At 44.1% G+C, this 21703-nt stretch overlaps 1 protein-coding gene across 3 annotated transcripts in view; it reads right to left on the minus strand.

The window, feature by feature from the left end:
- zeb2b (zinc finger E-box binding homeobox 2b) overlaps positions 1 to 21703 on the minus strand; it is a 59893-nt gene that overhangs the window by 37104 nt on the left and 1086 nt on the right. For all 3 annotated transcript variants that reach the window (XM_086067795.1, XM_086067796.1, XM_086067794.1), the window contains exon 2: positions 21338 to 21484. In XM_086067795.1, the coding sequence (XP_085923921.1) occupies positions 21338 to 21410 (73 nt within the window). In that variant the 5' untranslated portion in view covers positions 21411 to 21484. The remainder of the gene's footprint in view (positions 1 to 21337; positions 21485 to 21703) is intronic.

Raw genomic sequence — 21703 nt, forward strand, 5'->3', positions numbered from 1 at the left:
AACACCTTGGCTGCAGCGCTCGCGGGCACAAAAAGGTTTGACACAGAGCATCTTAGAAAAAAGCAAAAGTGACTTATTCGCTGCTGTCAGGTGCAGCGGCTGTTTCCTTGCCGCGCTGCCTGCTTGCTATCTGTCAGAATCAAACACTATTGGAGCGTGTTTCCTTTCACACAGTTGAGCCTGCAATGAAACCCGTGGCCTTTGTTTGGCCCGCACTAAGCAGGAGGATGACCTCAGCTCTGAAACAATAAAGGGCCTGTAATGGCCCCTTCAGAGGCACGCCAGGGGGGAGGGGCTATAAACTTTTCTCTTCTTTAACACACTGTGCAAATTGATGCTGTAAAGTAACCATCTCATTTGGGAGATACACCACTTATAAAACAAGTGAGTGCAAAGACCAGTTTGTTTCTTGCTGCAAAGAGACGAAGACTTAGGTTAAATAATTTGCTTTTGACAGTGACTTGTGGCTTTAAAGGTTGTACGAACGGTGGCGCAGGGTAGGCGTAAAGGGGCTGAGGCATGGCAAACTGCTAAGAGGATCAAATATGGAAGCACAACAAAAGCTGTGTCACAAGACCCCCCCCCCCCCCCACACACACACACACACACTCCTCCCCACCCACCGCCTCTACCTCTAACCTCCTGTTACCACGACAGCACCACAAAGGCAGCCCATATTAACACAAAGAACAAAACGGCGGACAGATGTAGGTATTGTCATGTAGAGTATACACCACCCCTCCGAAGACTTCCACCCCAGCCTGCCCTTGTCTGAAAAAGAGCAACTGCGGCACTGCCATCGAGATGGCCATGACAGTCAGCGAGCAGGTTGTCTTGAGTAAACAACAGTCAGATGTTTCCATGTCCACAAGGGTTTTACTTTGAAAGGGTGTGCTGAAATGCAGATGCAAATGAGCGGCCAACTACTGCTCGGCCCACTTTGACATTGTCAGGCTTTTTTAAACATGCTAAAATCAATCAATCAAACCATTACTGTATGTATTGCAGTTATTTTAACATTAATTCCTTATTTATTTATGTATTCATTCATTCGTTAATTCATTAATTCATTCATATATTTATTTATTTTTAAGGCATATATATATATATATACATATATATATATATATTAGGGGTGTTATAAAAAATCGTGAAAACATGATTTTTGTATGGGAATATCCAACAAAACGTCTTACTTAGGGTTAGGATTCACACATTAAGCATGGAAAAATGTTATATTAATGAAACATTAAGCCTTAATATTTTATTTCAGTGCTGTTCAGACATGAAACAGACCACAGCAACCTGTTTGTTAAATGCAGTGGCTCAGTTATAAGCCTGAATTTTCAGATAAATAAATACATTTTCATACAAATCTTACAGTGTACATGTACAAGTTTACTGATTTGTGTTTTCTAAATAAGACAAAAATAATAATAATTCGCAATAATCTATTTATAGATTTGTATCGGGATTAATCGGTATCGAAACCTCTAATATATATATATACATATATATATATATATGTTGAGGGCCGCTATGGATGGAGGGCCACAAATGACCCCTGTGCCATTGTTTGGAAACAATTAGTTCGTGATTATTATTATCTTATTGGTCAAATGGCTACTCTCACTTGGCTCTCAGCTTTCAGTGTTTTTATTTTAAAGGCCCAAATTCATGTCTGCAGTCGGTTCCGGATAGACATGTGCTGCATCTTTACTTATTTGGACCAGTGTGTTGCGGGACATCAATGTTAGACCACTCGGGGTATAATTGCCTTGTCGTGGTAATGACTCAAGAGTGGGGGCGTCGCAGAGCTGCCTTAAATTAGCAGAGGATTTAATCTAATTGGTGAAAGTCATCTGCTTCAACAGTACTCATGCTAAATCCCCTTGCTCGGCAGTCTAGACGGAATTCTTGACAGCCTACATGTTGGGTCCTGGTGGCAGTGGGACAAATGTAGAGCGGAAGACCAGTTTGAGGCTTGTGTGTGTGAGGGGTTAATATGGAACGACAGTGTGGAGCTTTATCTTTCTTTTTTTCTCTCAAAGGAATCAATACGGTTTAAGGTGATTCCTGGTTGTAGAGCTAGGATTTGCCCTGGGGAGGGAGGTGGAAGGGCCCGAGCAGGTTAAATAGAAACAACACATATAATCGCACATTTCAAGCACTCATGTCAGCAAACCACACAAATGCCTCACTGAAAAGTGGGCCATTGCTCGGGCAATTTGGTCGTCATCTTCCTACACTTCTCTTCAATAAACCTGTTGATAGCCTGCGGCACTGCAACAATTCCCGGAGAACACCCAGAGGGAATGTCGTGTATCAAAGCAAGACAATCTTTACCGACACAAAGGCGCTGCTACACCTTAATGTTGACTTTAATCTTCACCCTCAGGTGTCAGAAAAACTGTTCATCTATTCGCATAGCTGTAGCACCTTGAATAAAACGTGGAAATCATCTTACGACTTGATATTTTATGAGCGCTTGTGTGTACGTTGCAAGGTGAGCCGTGTACGCAATTGTGTTCTATTAAATATGAACCTCCTGCACACACACACACTTACACACAGGCGGCGGGGCTGAGTGCATAACTCTTTTTTATGTCATTCAATTTAGCTGCCGCTGGTCTTCATGATCAATGACAAACCTGAAGGCGTGTGCGGCATATGCAGCGTGTCAGGACTCAACCTATCACCTTGGAGGATTCCTCAAAGTGAATCATTTCCCTGCTTTTGCCGAGCATTTGTTTACGCAGTCCCATTGGGAATAAACTGTTACCTACACCTTGCATGCACATAGCAGGCCAATCTTAGTGCTTGTGAGAGATTAGTTTTTAGCACAAAATGTGTCAAAATAAAAACAAAATTTATATATGAACGGCATGTCTTTCTAAGTTTGAATTCTTCTCTTATTTTATGTGGCACGTTGATGTCTAATAGATTATACAAGCTATTAACATAGCCTAACTGGTTGTGTCTTATTCGTGTTGGCTATAAAACAAAAGGTAAAACAAAAACATCCACTGTAAACACAAAAAAGAGCACATAACATTTGTGCACTCGATTCTGAGACCAAATTTTATGAGATGTCGCACACGCCTCAAGGGGTTGTGCAGGCTTCCCGCAGCCTTGCTCCTGCCCTGCTCATACAGTATGTGTGGAAAATTCATTTCAATATTCATCTCCATGAATATTTTCCTGTGTTTTGTGCGAGAAATAAGGTGGAAATCACAAACAGGTTCCGGGGGTGGATGAGTGTTGGTTGGAGGTGGCTGGAAATTGTGTGTGGTGGGGAGACAAATCATGGCGTTACCTCAGGTGAAAAATATTGTTGCTTTGCTTAAAAGTGCATTGGAAGGCGAGCCACGTTATTAGAATGTTTAAATATTAATTCTTCTGCCGGCTCGTAAAGACGATGGAAGCGAACGCTTACACTACTTTGTTTTCCCTACGCCGCTGCAGTAATCTCACTGCGCTCGCCCTCCTGCGGGGGGGAACGTCGTTTGCACTTGGGGGGTAACACGATGGCGTGCAGGTTAATGTGTTTGTGGCGGAAATTCAGTGATATTACAGCAGGTTGTCACATGACCGGTACTGATGGGAGAATTAACACCTGACACCCAACAACCTGCAGCAACCTGCAGCTCGCACATCACATGCTGAGAACTGGCTAATTGCTATCCACACGCACAGCAGTGCATGTGTGTCACCCATGTTGCTATAGAAACGTTGACCTGTGTGTGTTTTTTTCCTTTATACAGTTGAGAGTGGAGCTCTCATTTTTATTTTTTAACTCAGGCAAATTGATGCACTTCAAATATTTTCTGTGACAGACTGAATTTTTTTTTATTTTTTAAGTCGGGGGGATGAAACTGAATTTAATTCGGCTTCAGCTTTTATGCAATCAAAACAATGTGTTCCCAAAGTTTTGCAAATAAATGCAGCAAATAAATGAGCTGGTGGTACAACGTATCTGACAAAAATATTTTTTAGAGTCAACAACCTCAAACAAATGTCGTAAATAAGGCCATGCATGGGAAATATTTTGTTGTACGTTCCTCTATTTATTGTACGTTCCGCCATGCCACTGTTGTCCCTGGCTTTTCCATCTTAAGTCGCTAAAAGATCTCGATCAATCAGTCAATGACAATTTCCCATCTATTTAAGTTTTTATTTTGTCATCCACGGACGTTGAAAAAAGTCACAACCCTATTTTTTAAAAGTAGTGAATAGAAATTACCAATACGATTTCAAACGAGTAATAATAAAAAGTTGTCCGAAAAATAAATATGTACACTAAATGCAAAATGTAAAAAAAATCTGCTTGAGTATGACAATAAGTTCGGTATTTGTACTCTGTGACTTCCACCGCTGGAGATACACAACCCAGTGAGTCACTAACAGGCAGCAGTGTGTCCGCCAATGTGTGGTGAAGCATCCATGTTACCTCCGACACCAAGAAGACAACAAATCGCGACTGAGGCCTGTGCGCACGAACGTGAGAGCATCATCACTTTCAGCTGTTCCTGCCAAGCCCCACTGCCACATGTTGAAGTCACTGATGCGGGAATGGCGATACACAAGTTGGGTGTAGAGCCACTTTAAAAGCTCATCAGGCACGGCCTTTGCTGGTAGGAAATAGCTTATTCATGACAACGCCAGACACGGCAAAGGTAATTACTGACATCAAGGTGGCCTCGCAAATGTTTAAACCTACAAGTGCTGCCGGAGCACATGAATAATGCAGCGTCATTTGCATCTACATCTTTTAAGTGTGCTTTATTCGGAAAAAAACTGTAACATGGGCAGCGATTAAACTTTGATGAGCGAAAGCTGAGCGTGAGTGTGTGTTTGTGTGTGTGCAAGTATATGCGCATGTTTGCTGCATCCTTGTTTCTAGGAATTATTTAAACAGGTGATAAAGGGGACAGAGGAGGTAAGAGGAATGGCCAATAAATAATAATAAAGCAAGAGTGGTACCGCGGTGGCAGCGGTGCCATCAAACAGGTTTGGTGCCGCGGAGCGCCTTGTTTTCGACAACAAACACATGTTTTTACAGCGCTTTGAATAATAATGAGGGAAAAGAAAAGCTGAACGTGATAAGGCGTTTGTTTGAAAGAAGACTGATTGAAAGGCTTACCTGCTATGGACCCAGCAGGTGCACAAGGAGCAGGACCCAAAAAAGAAGAGGAGAGTGAAATTAGTGAACACAGTAGCTTCATGTCACTCAAATGTTTATTGCAAAAAAACATGATGCCATGGCATGATAATGTCTTCACAATCCTGTGTTTGGCTGATAAATGGACCTGACCCCTCCCTCTTTGTTAAACAAACCATACATCACTGGCTCGCTCTGCTCGGCCGAGCCGGGGGCCGCAGAGGTGACACGGAGCAGGGGCTGAGGGGGAGGTGCATGGTGGGTATTTTTAAACTGAGGTTGCAAACAAAGAGCCCCCCCACTTCTGCCCGGAGGATCACCTAGCACCCCCCTGCCCCAATTTTCCCACGCTAACCTCCGGGCTCATTTGCATCCCACCCCACCCACCGCCACCGCCATTATTTTCAGGTGAGCTGCTCCATATAAAAGAGGTGGCTTAAGGATGTGTCACTGTGCACATTAATGTGCATGCGAGGTGATGTCTCCAGGTCCATCAGTGTGTGTATACACCCCTGCCCATTATTCGCCCTCCCCCCGCCCCGGGCTCTTAATTACGACTGACTGGCACCAGACACAATCGCCCCCTTGATTCGTCTGCTTCCCACCGCCACCTCCCCCTGCCGCCGCCATCGCCACCCAGCAGCCCGCGGTTACCCGATTCATTTCCCAGCAGCCGACTGTTTCATCGTAACTCTTTGAGAAACACCTTGGTAAACTTAACGAGTGGGCAAACATTTGCACTGGATTGTGTAAAGCTGGTTAGAAACAGAAATTATTGAAAATCATCCACTAGTACACACATTTGGACTAGAGATGTTCGATACCACTTTTTTTTACTTTTTTTTTACCGGTAACAGTAAGAGTACTCGACTCTTGAGTAGTCACATGACCAAACTCAGAAAACAGGTGAGCCGTGATTGGTCGATTTTGCTGCTTAATTCATATTCAACAAATGCAATATTATTTAGAATGTTGCGTAGTGGGTTCATGCACAATTTATTGTAAAGAAAATTGTTGGGTTGACTTCCCCTGTAAAATTAATAACATGATATTAATGGCAATTTTCTATTCATCTAATTTCAAAATTCTAGTTCCTGATTGTAAAGGTGGCTAATACTGGTATCGGCCACCGTTGCTAGTACGATACCTTGAAAAATGGCCGGGGAAGACGATACCAATATCTGATATCAGTACTCACCCATTCGTACACATTAAGACTTAATGAAATTGTGTGAGCTCACCATAAACTCCCCAATGGCCAACACAGCACTTCCTCAAAGAGACGTCACAAGCACAAAAATATCTATTTTCTCCACCTTCACTTGACCTCCCGAGAGTTCCCTGGCAGCACCCCGCCCTCGCTCAGACACCGAGAGAAAAGATAGTGGCGTTTCCTTCAGCGTACATGAAAAAAATTAACCAACTTAATGTGGCGAGCGCCTTTGAAGTTAAAGGGAAGGAAGTGGGACGCCACTTGAGACGCCAGAGGTAATCGTCCAAGGCGGCGACAAGCGTGATGTCATGGCAAAGTGAAGAAGGAGGGAGCGCGTGCAAAAGCCTCATTTAGCAAATAAATGAGCTCCAAACCAAGAAGATGTGAAGAAGTAAAGCTCCGCGAGTTAACACATCGAAGACGATCGAATCCATTTCGTCGGAGGAGGTGGAGGAAGGAGGGCGGGGGGTTCTTATCAGCGGATACACCTCCATTTTATTTCATTTATGAATTACAAGCAAAGATGCCATTATATATTATTAATTCTCTGCTGTTGCTTTGGCTCCGGCTGCTGCAGCGGCGGCGAGCTGCGGATGTTGGTGGCGGTGTAATTACGTTCTAGCCGGGCAGCCATCCGTTTCCTTTCAAAAATTTACAGGATTCTTAATCACGTTGCTCATTTGGGTGCACGGTGGCGGTGATGGCGAAACACAAACAGGGGGGCATGTCTGCTTGCACGGGAACACCTGCTTAGCATTGATAGCAGATGTCACCCAGTGAACTGAGAAAGGGGAAAGTGCGGCGAGGAGGGGGGAGGCGGAATTAAAAACGCAAGCCTCACCAACTTCTTATTATTTACTGACTCTGAAAATGAACTACTGGAATGGGAAAAGGAGAATCCTGGCAAACGTCAGGGAAGCGGGGCCTCCTAATTGTGCTGCTACCGCCAAGTGAAGGGCGGCATCGGGAGGCTTCTTATAACCTTCTCTCTTAGCTACATCGCTAGCGTCTTATATTTCTATCCGTTTGCATCAGTCTTTGCTGCATTATTCATTTGCATTACAGCTCTGGATGCTAATTAAGCCTTGCCTGGGATGCTGTTGTCTTTATATGAAACATGCATATTTTAGACAGGGAAATGCAGAATGCTTCATTTGGAACCCCCAACTCCCCCATCCCAAGTCACTATGGCACTTTGCTATAGGCTCAGCTTGGCTACTGTTTGCAAGAATAGCGTGTAGAGTCAGAAAAACAACCACAGGGATATTTGATACACACACAAAGGTCTTGGTGACAAACTGAAGACCTTGATGCGCCCACCTATCAGTAAGATAACAAAAGGCGAGAGAGTCAAGGAATTTAGGGAGGAAGAGAACGGGAGACAGTTAGGTGACCCATGTAACATATTTACAGACACACATTCACAACAAAGTGGATAACAAGTCTAGAGAAGAAACTGGCCATGCAAAAATCAAATATGCCCTTGGAAAGAAACATAATTGACTTCATTTACAGCATCTGCTGTATGCAGTCATGTTCGTATTAAGATCAAAATTCCGATTTTTGGAACATATATATATATATATAAAAGGCCGCTGAGAAATCGATGTATTCAAGTCAAGTGAAGCTTGAAGCTGAAAATGGCTGCCGCGCATACTTGTAGTCCTTGTACTCAAAAGACTAAGATTCCTTGAGAACAGAGAATGTTCAGAACACAAACCAATCATCCTTCCAAATGTGGTAATCCGAACGTCTTTATATGGCCAAATATTTGTGGTAGAAAAGGGGTAACTCAGGGATGTTATTCAAGTTTTTTAAAATTCGGGTCATAAAAAGGGTTGACTGCACATTAACAAGCCATGACATGAATGAAGAAAGAATTGTTGTTTTTTAGCAAACTGTCTCGTGTAAATGGCCACCCAAAATATAATACTGAGTACGACTGTGAACAACATTGCTTTGGCTATAGCGCAATAGTCCAACGTAGTTGTTGAGTGAACAAAGAAACTGCAACAAATAGCCATTGAGAAGCACAGTGACGTTGCGTGAAGGGATGTGAGCTTCCGTGCATTTATGTACATAAAGGTGCCAACGCTGCAAGAAAAGCAAGAAAGACAAAAGATGGTGAGGTGTGATGGAGAGGTTGGGAAGGATGAGCGCTGCCTTTAACGCCCATCTGGCTCCGAGATGTAATAAAACTGACGTATTGATTCCTTTGAATTTACGAATGCCTGTTTCATAAACTGCATTTCCAAAGCCGTGGCCTCTTTAGAGGCCCGTCATTTCTCCCCCGAATGGATCAATTATGTGCCCACGTAATCCTGTTACCTGAGGAACCCTGGCATACTTCACAGGTCGCGCTCACATTATGCGCACATAAATTCACTCAAGCTTTTTTTTGTTTATTTGCTTTTTGTGTGTAAGTGTATTCCACAAACCCCATCCACCCCCATGCCCCGCTCTAATGCTGTACTAATTTTAGCGATGCCCCCGCCCCCGGTTTTACTGCTCCGTCTCTCTTAGTGGCTTTCCACGAGGCTTTTCCCTACGCGTCTCTGCTTTGTTGTCACTGTGTACATCTCTTTCACCTAAGCACCATCATCCCATCACATCAGACATGTGAACTCCCGCAGAAAAATATGTTTGAATCATAGGGAGACACTTAGGGTACCATTTTGTCTGATAAATCCACGGTTGTCTCCACACTGCGCCTCAGGCCATAAACAAGGTACAGTTTTTAATACGACACACGAGAGGCTTCCTCCATCTGCTGCAAGATAAACGCCGCTGTGTGCGAGGCAAAGCGCAGCTACACATCTGTTACACGTGGCAGGCAGCTACAGCCATTATAATAATATTATCTCTTATATCCAGTTGGTAGAAACACTTATAATAATAAAATCACAACAGGTACTCGACAGAGTTCAGAATAAGAATTTAAAAATCAAAATTAGAAAGCACTATAAGGGACAGATGTTAATTTGTATCAGTCAGCAATGTTTCAAATTGATCTGCAACGAAATTAGGACCATGACCCATACCTCCAAAATGTTTAACTGTTTTACAACAACCATTCATGTTCATGTGTAATAATTATCCCAGTTCAACCAACACATTTCATTTGAATGTTAGTGTCACAACTGTTCTTATGACAAATTGGCTTCTGTTGCAATATTAGGTCATATTCAATTTAAAGTGAATGTTTTCAGCGACTTAAATTGATTTTGTGTAATCACATCAAAACACAATAAAAAAAACTTCCAAAGCTAAAACCAACAACATAATTAATGTTTTGTAAACCATATGAGACACTTGAAAGGTTGGCTACTACATTTGGAAGAAGAGCTTTTGACCAGTGCTATGTCGACAGGCAAGGCATGACTCAACACATGGCTGCAGCAGGACAGGAAAGGACGCATGGCCAAAAGCAGTCACGGATCATCGCGGCATGAGTGTAAATGTTGGACGAAGATGGCGGCCTGTCAGGTGGAACAGAAATATGTGTACGAGTGTGAGTACAACCTCTGAATATCTTGTTTTACTATCTATGCGTAACCAAGAGTGGTGCGGCAGAGAAGAAAAGTCGTGGGGTGGAGGGGGGTGCTCAATGGTGGTGAAAGCAAAAAAAAATAAAAAAATCAGCCCTCGATCTTATTTTCCACACTTGGGCGAGCTACAAGCAGCTCAGTTACACTACACTTGCAGTGAACAATCAGTCTGGCAAAGGTTCACAAAACAGCGAAATACCTTGTCACTTACTGGCTGACCTACTCCAAGGATGAGGAGGGGGGGCTAACAGAGGGGCTGACAACATGAAATAATCGTCAAGGAACTCTGCTGGGGCTGAAAGAAAATGGGCCAGTTCTACTTACACACATGGAAGATATCCTCTCCCTAAAGTTACACTTTGGTGAGAAACTATTTATACTGAAGCGTGGAACTGCCAATGTGGAGTAAACATTTTTGGCTGACAAATATGGTTAAACGTATTTGCAAGTATGTTTGAATGTATTTGCAAGTACGTTCGAACATAAATGCAAATACATTTAAATGTATTTATAGGCTAAATGCTAAGAACTTGAGATTTTTTCCAAAATGCCACTGGGTATTCACATATAAATACGTTTCAACCTATTTGTAGATTTAAACATATTTTGCGAGTAGGTCTAAAAGTATTTGCAAATATGTTCAAATGTATTTGCTTGTACGTTTGAACGTATTTAAATATGTTTAAATGTATTTCCAAATGCATAATTTTTTTAAAACTTTTTTTTAAAAGTTATTCTACTGATTATAATCCCCAAAGGGAAATTCAATTCACGCTCTGCTGTGTATATTTCGTGTTCCACAAAACACACTTAGATCCAAATCGCAAACATGCCTCTTCAACAGGGGGGGAGCAGGGGACGGTGCCTTGCTCAAGGGCATCTCAATAGTAGCCAGCCACATCATTTTGCAGGAAAACACAGCTCACAATAAACTTCCTAAATGCTTATTAATAAAACTCATGACAACAAAAGTGAAGATGAGGAGGCTCAGGTTGCACTCATGAAGGACATTCCGACCCTCATTTTTTCCCGCCACACTCTGCCGTAACGACTACTCCCGCCGGACGAAACCCCCTTTTACCACACTATAAACACAAGCGCCATGTTGCCGGCAAAAACGCCCGTCATAAGAAGCGTGGCTCTAGCGGGACTTTCTGTAGCCAGTTTTTTTTCCCCCAAGATGGTGGAAAGGTTTGGCTCGCCGTCTCGTTCCAGATCCGACATTCCAGCGCCGCCAACTATAATGATGTACAATGACAGGTAATTACTAGGGGTAGTGAACATGAGAGGTCCAGATCAGCAGTATCTGTGAAGGTTCTGGAAAGTCTGAGTGGGAGCGAGGACCGCGGCCAACATCCCAAGCGGAGCTCCCATCACAGTCCGGGTGGAAAAAATAATAATTCCGAGCCACCAGCTTAAAGTTGCGTTTTCCTTGACTTGGATTGCAATGTGAAGGAGTAACATTTGGGTCGTGTGTGAGCCACGTGCACTAAAGTCCGATTTCTAAATAACTTCCGAGTTTTGTCTGGGGGGGTGGGGGGGTATTTGTGTGTGTCTGTATTTAGCCAACAGCTTCACCTGCATGCCGTGTGTGTGCTGCTGTAATCATCCTCACGTTACACCCACCATCCCCCCACCATAAATTACCTCATCAGTGACTGAAATTAACACAAATTCTTGCAGGCAATTTGACAATTTCTAATGCTAATTAGCTTCTTCCCTTTACTTTTAAACTGTGTAGCACCTGTTTAGGGGGTGGAGTGTGTGCATGTGTGTGTGCATGTGTCTTCGCAGGCACTGCAGCCGCATTCAATCACAATTTTAATTAAGCATGTTGGTAGATGTGTGAGAGAGAGGCAATTATAATGCCGATGAATGATGATTTTGCCGCATTAAATTGTTTTGTTTCTTCGTTAGCTTGATTGCATAAACACTGCTCACTTCTTATCTGCTGTAATTTTGTAACTGTTTTGCCAAAGGAGGGGGAAAACACCAAGTTCTTTGCATTCTTTGATCCAGTTAACCCTTTAATTACCACAGCAAGAGGGAGAGGATTTTCTATCTTTCTTCCTAAAAACAATTAGAGTCCCAGCTTGTCAATCATTGTGAGGGTTTTGTTGCGGGGTGTGGGGCTTTGACCTTAAAACAAGCTCTGTTAACCAATCAAAGTCTTCCACTCTCCAGCACAGATGGGTTCTGCTGGCACCGGCTCCCAATCTTTATGTGCTCGTCAAAGTGACATTGGGTTCCACAACGGCGCCTTCGCCCGCCTTTACTGCTCTGGAACCTTGCTTTGAAATTAATGTAAAAACAAAGGCAAACCACTATGGCGTGTTTCCTGAAGATGCCAGCGCCTTATTTTAGTTTATATGAGATCGTTTTTCCCTAAAGAGCGGCAAGTGGCAGCCGTCCTTTTTTTTCTCTCTCTTTTTTTAGGGACCATTTTTACACAATATGAGAGTGTGTAAACTGTAAGTGGACTTGCCTGAAAACATGGTCAGGAAAAAAACTCCCAGAATCCCTCTGTGCTCTGTCCAATGACCCCACCCCACCACAAGCCCCCAAAACAACACCCATTCTCTAATCCCACTGAGCACTGCTTTCAGTTTGTCCAGAGAGCATGTAGGGGACAGTCCAGACACACACACACACACACACACACACACCCACACACACCATATAAAACTTTCCCTTCCCTTCAGTCACCCTGAAGTGCATCTAACAGGACGGAGCTCCACTCTGAATATTAGCGGCGACTGGCTGGAGGTAAACAGAGCATTAAATCCTGCAAAAGAGGCCAATATGCACGTAGGACAATGGCCCGGCCCGGCATCTCCAAGCCTTTGTTCTGAGCTTAACAAAACTCTGCCGTCACACTGCTTTACCTCAATGCTGGCCTGTCGAAACGGCCATCAAGCCGTCAGACTGCAAAGCTGAGGGCGGGGTGAGGATAGTGGGGGGAGGCGGGCAATTGGGGAAGAAGAGGATGATGAAGACAGGAGAGGATGAAGGTGGTACGCAGTCGTGAGAAGATGAAGCAGCCGAAGACACGAAGAGGAAAGGAAACCGTTAAATTATTTGCAAACAGGTGGTGGGAGGAGCAGGTGGGGGCTGAAATTAAAAACATAATCACCCTGGCCTCTCCCACGCATACGTTAATAACAATATATGGCAGCAAGAAGGGCTGTGTGTGTGTAGGTTAGGGGAGCAATGGGGGTGGGGGTGATCTCTGTGACGGGGAACTGGAGCAGCCAGATTCACTAAAAGTTTCATCACAAAGTCCTTATCTGCTTCCCTCTGAGGGCCATGGCGAGGTTCAAGATGAGTGTGTGACTGGGTGAGAGAGAGAGAGAGAGAGAGAGAGAGAGAGAGAGAGAGAGAGAGAAATAGACAGAGACAGAGACAGAGACAGAGACAGAGACAGAGAGAGAGAGAAATAGACAGAGACAGAGACAGAGACAGAGACAGAGACAGAGACAGAGACAGCGACCTGACCAACACATGGTAAATAAATTAAGTATCTGCCATTTTGTAATTGACAAAAAAAGAACTATAGTGTGAAGTCAGTCCTTTGACTGGCGACCACTATCCCACTGAACAGGATAATGGTATAAAATATATGAATGGATATTAAAATGAGATCATCTATAAAGCTGAAATATTTTCTTATTTTATATTCGCCATATGAAATGTGTTCACTGTATACGAATGCATGTTAATAATTAACATATAGACACACCCCAAGTTGACACAGGTAAAGAAATCTGTGATGGTTTAAAGTCAGAAAATGGAGAATGCTTAAGTCTTGGAAATGGCAGCCAACATTGTGTAATGTAAATGGCTATTAATTGCCAGTACACCATCACAATTAAAGAAGGCTGCTGCAAAGGTAGCACAAATGAATATTTCATGACTTTAATTACTGAAAAGTCATTGGCAGTCACTGCAACTAATTAGCAAACATAATAACATTAGCCAAACTGTGATTGGTGCATCAGGAGGTTGCAGCCAAATTGAGGAAAACAGGAACATCAGAAAGCAGACCAACGCTACCTGCATCTCCATCCACGTCCGTGTACCTCGCCCAGCTTTGTGGGTGGATGGGGTGCTTGTTTGGTTCAAAGTTTGCTTTTATAGCCTTGATTATGGAAAAAGGCCATATATATATATATATATATATATATATATATATATATATATATATATATATATATATATATATATATATATATATATATATGTGTGTGTGTGTGTGTATATAGTACAGCCACATGTCACACTTTCTTATTCAATGTATTTGCTTTATTCTGACTGGTTATTTTGTAAATTCTCACTGGAGGCATCAAAACTATGTATGAACTGATGTGGAGTTATGTACGTAACCAAAAAAACTGAAACGGTGAAATAACTGAAAACATGTTTTGTATTATAGATTCTTCAAAATGGCCATCCTTTGCTCTGGTTCGTTTTTTTTTTTTGCATACTCTTGGCATTCTTACCTCTGGGAACTCCTTAAAGACAGTTGGAAAACCCTTTCAGGTGACTACCTTTTGAAGCTCATTAAAACAATGCCAAGAATGTGCCAAAAAGTAATCAGAGAAAAGGGGGGCGAGGGAGGAAGATGTGGGCTATTTATTTATTTATCTATTTATTTATTTATTTTCACCTTTTTTTCATCGTAGTTGTCATCATAGTTTTGATGCCTTCAGTGAGAATCTACAATGTACATAGTTATGAAAATAAAGCAAATGTTGAATGAGAAAGTGTGTCCAAACTTTTGGCCTGTACTGTATATTATATATATATATATATATATATATATATATATATATATATATATATATATATAATAAAGCTGGAGAAAAAAACGATCTAGTTTTACCAAAAGGCCTGTCTAAGGCAATGTGTTTTTAACAAAAAAATATCCATGAAGAGGCAGCACTTAGCGGAAAAGGAAGTACATTCCTCAATTTGGGTCAACGGGCTGCAAGCTCTATCACCTTCAGTTTGTTATTTTGTGTGAGGGACATGAAATAAAAGGCGGTCATCAGAACGCAGCGACCTAACACAGCACAATAAAATGACCCCAAATCCAGTATGTGTAGAGAGGCCTGACCACTGAGACGTAGTAAAGTAAAAAAAAATAACACAGTGCAATTTATCTGAGGAATGCCGGACGATAAGGACGTGGCTTCCCTTGGAGGGGGGTGCATATGGACTGGGGGTAGCAGCAATTACCTGCTGAGAAGCACGGAAGTCAAACTTTTTAATCTGGACTGTTTGGAAAACAAACATCTAGAGCAGTTGGCTGAGGCGCAATCGTGTGCCGTGAGAGATCATCAGGTCTGTCACAGGAAATTATCAAATTTCCCTTGTTTGGTCCAAAATATATTAATTTGCTACAAACAGTTTATGTTTGTTCAGTGACAAGCAGATCAACAAAATGCTCTACCACTACATGGCAATTAACCTGTGTATCCACTTTTCTGTGCATTTTGTGTTTGGTGGGTTTATCTAATGTAAAACACACGCCTTGGGTCAATCACATTTGGGGAACACTGCATCCGTATCTGACATGATCTTGGCCATACCTTTGCCAACTCACGTAACCTACTTCCCGTGCATGAGACATCAAACTGACTAATAGCAGATAAGTCTGCGTCGCACATCAAACGGCGGCCTCACAGCATTTACCATGTTGCATTGAAAGGCTTCCTGTGAGGTGCAACCTGAAAGTGCAGACGTCTCCTCTGCAGTGTCGGTTTGAGCTGCCTGTCAGGACGGCGGCGGACAGGCCTGTCGGCGTGATTATCCCCCCGCTACCTGAGGAGGTGTTTGTTTGACATCTGCCTTTGACAGCAGCGGGACATGCGGCGTTCAGGGGAGGGGGCTCCCTATCCAGTCAGAACCTATTAACACGTAAATTCACCTCTCAGACTTTTTACCACGCTCGACTTTGCTCCACACGTCCATGTGCTGCGCCGCTGCTGACATTTAAAGCAAAGGGTGCTGCCTCCCCCACCTCTACATTTCATCTCTCCTTGACTCACTCTTGCCAGAGGTTAAATGTATGTTTGAATAACAGAGAGGCCGCGTGTAATTTCTGACCATTTCCTCTTTAGGCTGCAACCTCCGGTTAGCGGGCCGCTTGATCAGTGGCGAGATGAAAGCACGAGAAATGTGTGCAGCCGCAAAACGACCCAATTTTGTTAATCTCACTTGGCAATCGGCCGCAATTAAAGCGAGATAACACATCTGAATTCCATGTGAGGGCACGGAGCAGCGCAGGCGAGTCCTCGTTAGAGAAAGGTAACGAGAGGGTCTGCGCTGAGGTGGCTCACAAGCGGGGTGCCGGTGAATAATGGAGCAAAGTGATCCCGCTTCAAATAGCATGTTCTATTAACGTGTTAAAGGTAGCTTGTGGGGAAAGGAGCTGACTTCCACATATCACTATGCTTTAATTCGACACATTGCTTATTGATTGGTGCATGTGCTGCTGACCTTGCCTCCAGACAATCAAATATTGTGTATTGGTGTGTATGTAAGCAAATCTGACACACGGTGAACGACTTTCCAAATGTGTTTGCACAAAGGTGTCATTTCTACAGTGGCCACCGCCAGCGAGACAGCGCAAGAAAAAAAAGAAGTATTTCCAGTTGATGTGACGGCGCATGTACATGCACAATATACCATCTCAGTCAATGGAAATTTGTCAGGGAAGCTTCAGAATCGGGTTGTGCTGACACATTCAGACAAAATATTACCTTTTTTTTTTAGTGACATCAATTTAATTAGTTCGACAGCCTTCTCAACTCAAAAAAGTAGTTGCACAAACATGTTGATAATCACATGTGCCACAGGAGCAGAGCGAAAACAAACAGCAGGATGAGACGGGCCGGATGGGTCCCATAAAGACTTGTCACTTGCCTCAAATGGGGCGTGATATTTCCAAACGCATCGTGGTGCCGCGGCGAGGCATTAAAGACGACGTGCGTACACAAGCATGCAGGTATTTGCCGGACAATTGAGGTCTACGATTGTGTTTGCTTTTGTTTCAAGGAAAGAAAGGTGGTAAGGGAAGGAAAGAGGCGTGAAATGAAATCAGGCGGGCAAGGAGGACACGTTGATAACATGTCAAGTGGCTCAAGAGTCAAAACGTAAAAACGTCGGTAAAACCGCATTGGGGGCAAGCAACTGAAAAGTCCTGCCTGCATCTCTAGTGGCTAATTCTCACCCAGTCGCCACTTTCCTAATTTTTGGCACTGACTCCAAATGTGTGTGTGCATTTGAAGACCCTCACATCCCCTTTTCAGGAGCAATGCCCCCCCACCCCTCGACACCAGCCGCCCTGTTCCTCCAAAGCAGGGGTTAATATCATGGCTGCCTGGTAAGGCATTATCCGAACCTCTCAGAACAAAAGGCCCCTTTTGCAAACAGACTCTTTCTCCTTCAACCCCCCCACCGCACCCCCACCCCCCCCCCAGTGTCCAAAGGTGTTTGCTGAAGTAAATCTGCCTAAATCCTGCGCAGCTTGGCCAGGAGGAGGGGGAGGGGGAGGGAAGGTGTACCGATAATCCTTCTTCTTAACCAAAAAGAAAAAAAAAAGTTCTGTGTGAGGAAAAGAAAGGGTAAAAAGAAATCCATATCACATGATGCCCCCCAATCCCACGTCTCCCCATCTTTGCTTAAGATTTGCATCCATCCCGCCTGGGAGGTGCGCGATAAAGATATCAGTTACACAAGGAGCTTGTGAGACACCTGCCTGTGTTTGCAGGTCACAACTTTTCCAGGCAAGAAAGCGACGACACCTGCTCGCGGATGCACAAGCCCGCCGCTTCTTCTTAAGAAGCGCGAGTGTCCACGAATAGTGCGAGCACGCCATCTCGTAACACTATCTGTGTGTCAGGAGGGGCCCGGGCCCCCGCTAAAGGAGGGAGGCTATAAAAGGCTTGTAACCAGGGGACCGGCAACAAACAAGCACAAACAGCCCAGTTATTTCTCTCCAGCAGCCACCCCTTCCTCCCTCATCTTCCTCCCTCGCCCCCCCTTTTCATCTCGGCCCCCTTTCTGATGCTGAATGCAAATGTGCAGCCCTGCTGCTGGCGGCGAGAGGGGCTGAATTGTGATTAAGAGGGAGAAGAAGAAGCAGCAGAAGAGGAGCTCCTTTCTTTGTTCTCCCCCCGGGGGATGTTTACCAGGAGAGACGCGGCGGATCAGATATGAAAGGCATTCAGGTCAGCATTGATGTGAGCCAAAGTGAAATGGTACCTAAGGCATTCCAAAGACCCGCCGTGTCAGGGGTCTGGCCCGGCGGTGCCTCTGCGAGTGTGTGTTCTCTGGCCGCCAGGCGGAGGGGGGAATAAAAAAAGAAAAGGAACATCTTCACACAAGCGGTGGTCGAGGATGCAACAAATAAATAAATAAAAATGGGAAATCAGTGAGAAAAATAAAATACTTCAGAAAATGTTTTTCTCGGCTATTTTGGGGGATGATGATGAGGAGGGATGAAAAGGTTCTGTCCAATGTCCGGGAAGATGATCATTAGTGTGTGTGTGTGAGTGTGTGTGTGTGTGTGTGTGTGTGTGTGTGTGTGCATTTGTTTGTGTTTGTGTGTCCCCGGAGCCACAAGCCACACTATTTGCTTTTATGTGTGTTATCAAAGGTGCAAGCAACTCTGTGCATGCCTGTGTACACATGGTGCCGAACTAGGACACGTATCAGAGAAGATGACGACGAAGACAAAACGTCACATCAGGAAATGAGAAAATGACAAAATTTAAAAATTGGTTTGGATTTTTAAATGACAAAATGGAATGAAGGGAACAGAAGAAGACATACTCGTGTGCACTAAACTCACCCAGCGCATGTATTCATAAATATGTAGACATTTTTATATTTATATTTATAGGCCACAGCCGAGGGAAGAACAAATCCAAAGGTGTCAAGCCAGTTGTGATGGAACAAATCTGACCTCTTTATTCCGCCTGTTTGTGGTTGTCACACACTACACAAGGCTAAGGTGTGAGAACGAGCAAGCCGCCACGCCACAGCACGGCGGCCCCCGGAACATCTCGCCGTAATTATTTCACTTGCTCAAACAGAATAATCCCTTCAACGTGGACACGCCGTGAAATAGTTCTATGCACAGAAGAAGCCATCAGGAGTGGAAGGCTGCACACAATTGGCGACCCGTATGGGAATGGCGGCGCTGAATGGCGCGACGGACAACCCCCCGCCATTATTGACGGTATAAACATGTAAATGAAACACATTACCGCTGACAATCAATTGTCCGCGAGCGGCCTGCGAAACCTCCTCCTTCCCTCCCCCTGTACCTTGAGGAGGAGGGGGAGCACCTTGTCTCACTCCCACATGCCCCCCCTATCTCCCCACCCTCCCCAAACGCTTACGATTCTCTCCCACAGAACTTTAAAAAGACTGCGGAATAATAGTAATGGACAAATTGTTTGGACTGGCACAAATGTGGCATTGTGTTACACTCAATGCATGCTTAGACACACACGCACGCACGCACACACTGTCATTCAGGCTACATGTAAAGTGCGTTACTGAGCTGCAGCTGTTATGTAATCTGAGTACAGTTCCGTGGGGACATCCTGACGCTCAAAGGTCAGAGGTCACACAGGGAAATCAGAAATGATTCAGATGAGGGTAATGCAGGATTTAAAAGAGGAAAAAACATATTTCCTGGCTTATATCAAGATTTGCTGTTGCCGGTTGTCTGATGGGAAAATCAGACGCGATTACAAGCAAACTATGGTTCACAGCTGGATCGGAAGAGCAACACCTGGCCGGGTCCAAACTTTCACTTTGCATGTGACTTCAGAATATTAATGTTGTTGTGCAGACATGCAGGAGGAAGTGATGAGCTGTGGTTAAATATCACATGACACACTGGCCAAAGAGCGCTACCGTGTGCCACCTCCAGCCCTGAAGGCCAACAGTCATCTGGATGAGAATGTCATCGCTTGGACAACTTAGTGAGCAAAGGCCTCATTAATACTAATTGGCTGGATGACTGAGAAAAACATCGCGTTCACCGCAAACAGGCCATAAGAAATTTAAAAAGAACTCATGGAGTCGCCTCCAAACTGCTGCAAGATTTCACATTAGTAAGTGAAGTCCGCCAGTGGGCCTCGCGGAACGTTTGGGCTCGGCTCGGTTAGCCTTCCACAGCGGCCGGGGAGAGGACAGTGAGGCGGACAGTGAAGGAAGAGCGGCCAAGCCTCAATACGACTATATTCCCAGGGGGGGTGGTGGGGGGAGGCTGTAAGAGGAGGAGGGCGAGGACATCATGCAGGGAACTTACATGTCATATAATATTATTCAAAGTGCTGGATGTTACTATTTTCACAGGCAATTCAAATATCTGAGCTACTCCATGATGTGTGAAAATAATTTTTTATATTTTTGTACATTTAAGAAAATAAGCCAAAGGTGTTTTTTTTTTTAACAAAACAGGTGTTGCCAAACACTCTATATATATTTTTTATATTAATGAATATTTTAAGCCCAGCTACTGCTCTACACAACTGGAATATTATGTTTGCCCACCATCGATCCAGCAAATCAATAAATGAAATCTGATCCAGATAAAGAATCCGTGGGGACACTGCTTTAAAAAATATAATACAAATACAACAACTCTGTCGTCGAATAAGCATAGTGCAAATCTTGTCTGAGCAGCTGCATGGCAGCCTTCATGTTTCACACGCGCGCGCGCAAATACTCACGCAAGCACGTACACACGCACAGTGTGTATGTGTGGAATAATCAGGAATAACGGGGCCAGGAAATGTCACAGCACATTTGCCTCTTGTGGGAAAGTGTGCACTCAAATGGATAAAGAAAAGCAATAAATGTGCACCTCCAGCGCGCCAATTAGTGTCCGAGTTTAGACGACAAGTCCTTTATTTCTAACCGTCACGTCCACGCATACACGCGACGATCGAGCTGCGTGGCTTTCTGTGTCAATTTTTTTAAATTAAACAAATAAAATAAAATCAATAAATGACAAGAGTAGACTACTGATAACACCAACACGTCAACACAAACACGCGCATTGAAGCAAAAATAAATAAATTCATAAAAATGGAGTCTCGGGTCGCGCGTGTCCTGGGATCAGCCACAGCCGGGTGACCGTTAGACACCCCCACTCGTCCAGTCCAGTCCACCCCACGACGGGTTCGACCCAGCCGGGAGGCCCGTCGATACCGACACAACTTTCCAACATCCAAAGTTTGCTCCTGGCTCGCTCAACACCCCAAAAGACACACACGCACACGAGACTACAGACACGTTTGTCCCCGAGTAACGGTCCGGGCTGGAGTGCAGCAGACATGCAGGGACTCGAACAGCAGAGCAAGGCGAGAGATTCGGCGGACCATCTCTTACCGTTTTTCCGTCTTGGGTTGGCCTGTTTTCTCCGCTTGCACCGGGGCCCATCTGCCATCATCTCCTGTCTCATTTAGAAGTGTGCGTGTGGGCTCAGACGGCAGCTCGCATGGACCCGAACGCTTGGATTCAGCTTGTCGTCTGACTCTGACGGGACACACACACCAAACACGCGCACCCACACAGACAAGAACCGCAACAGTGTTAACGAAGACATCCACACAAACTAACTTTGATGTAGCTACACATAACAAAAAAATACTTTGAATAATTTAGAGGTCATCATAACAACAAGAGAGGATAAAGTAATAGTAGACGCACATCTTTGTCTAAAGTTGTGCTCAATTTTCAAAAAATTTCATTTAA

This window comes from Leptonotus elevatus, chromosome 2 (assembly GCF_054856555.1).
Source record: "Leptonotus elevatus isolate MCC_2025b chromosome 2, RoL_Lele_1.0, whole genome shotgun sequence".
In the NCBI taxonomy this organism is placed as follows: Eukaryota; Metazoa; Chordata; class Actinopteri; order Syngnathiformes; family Syngnathidae; genus Leptonotus; species Leptonotus elevatus.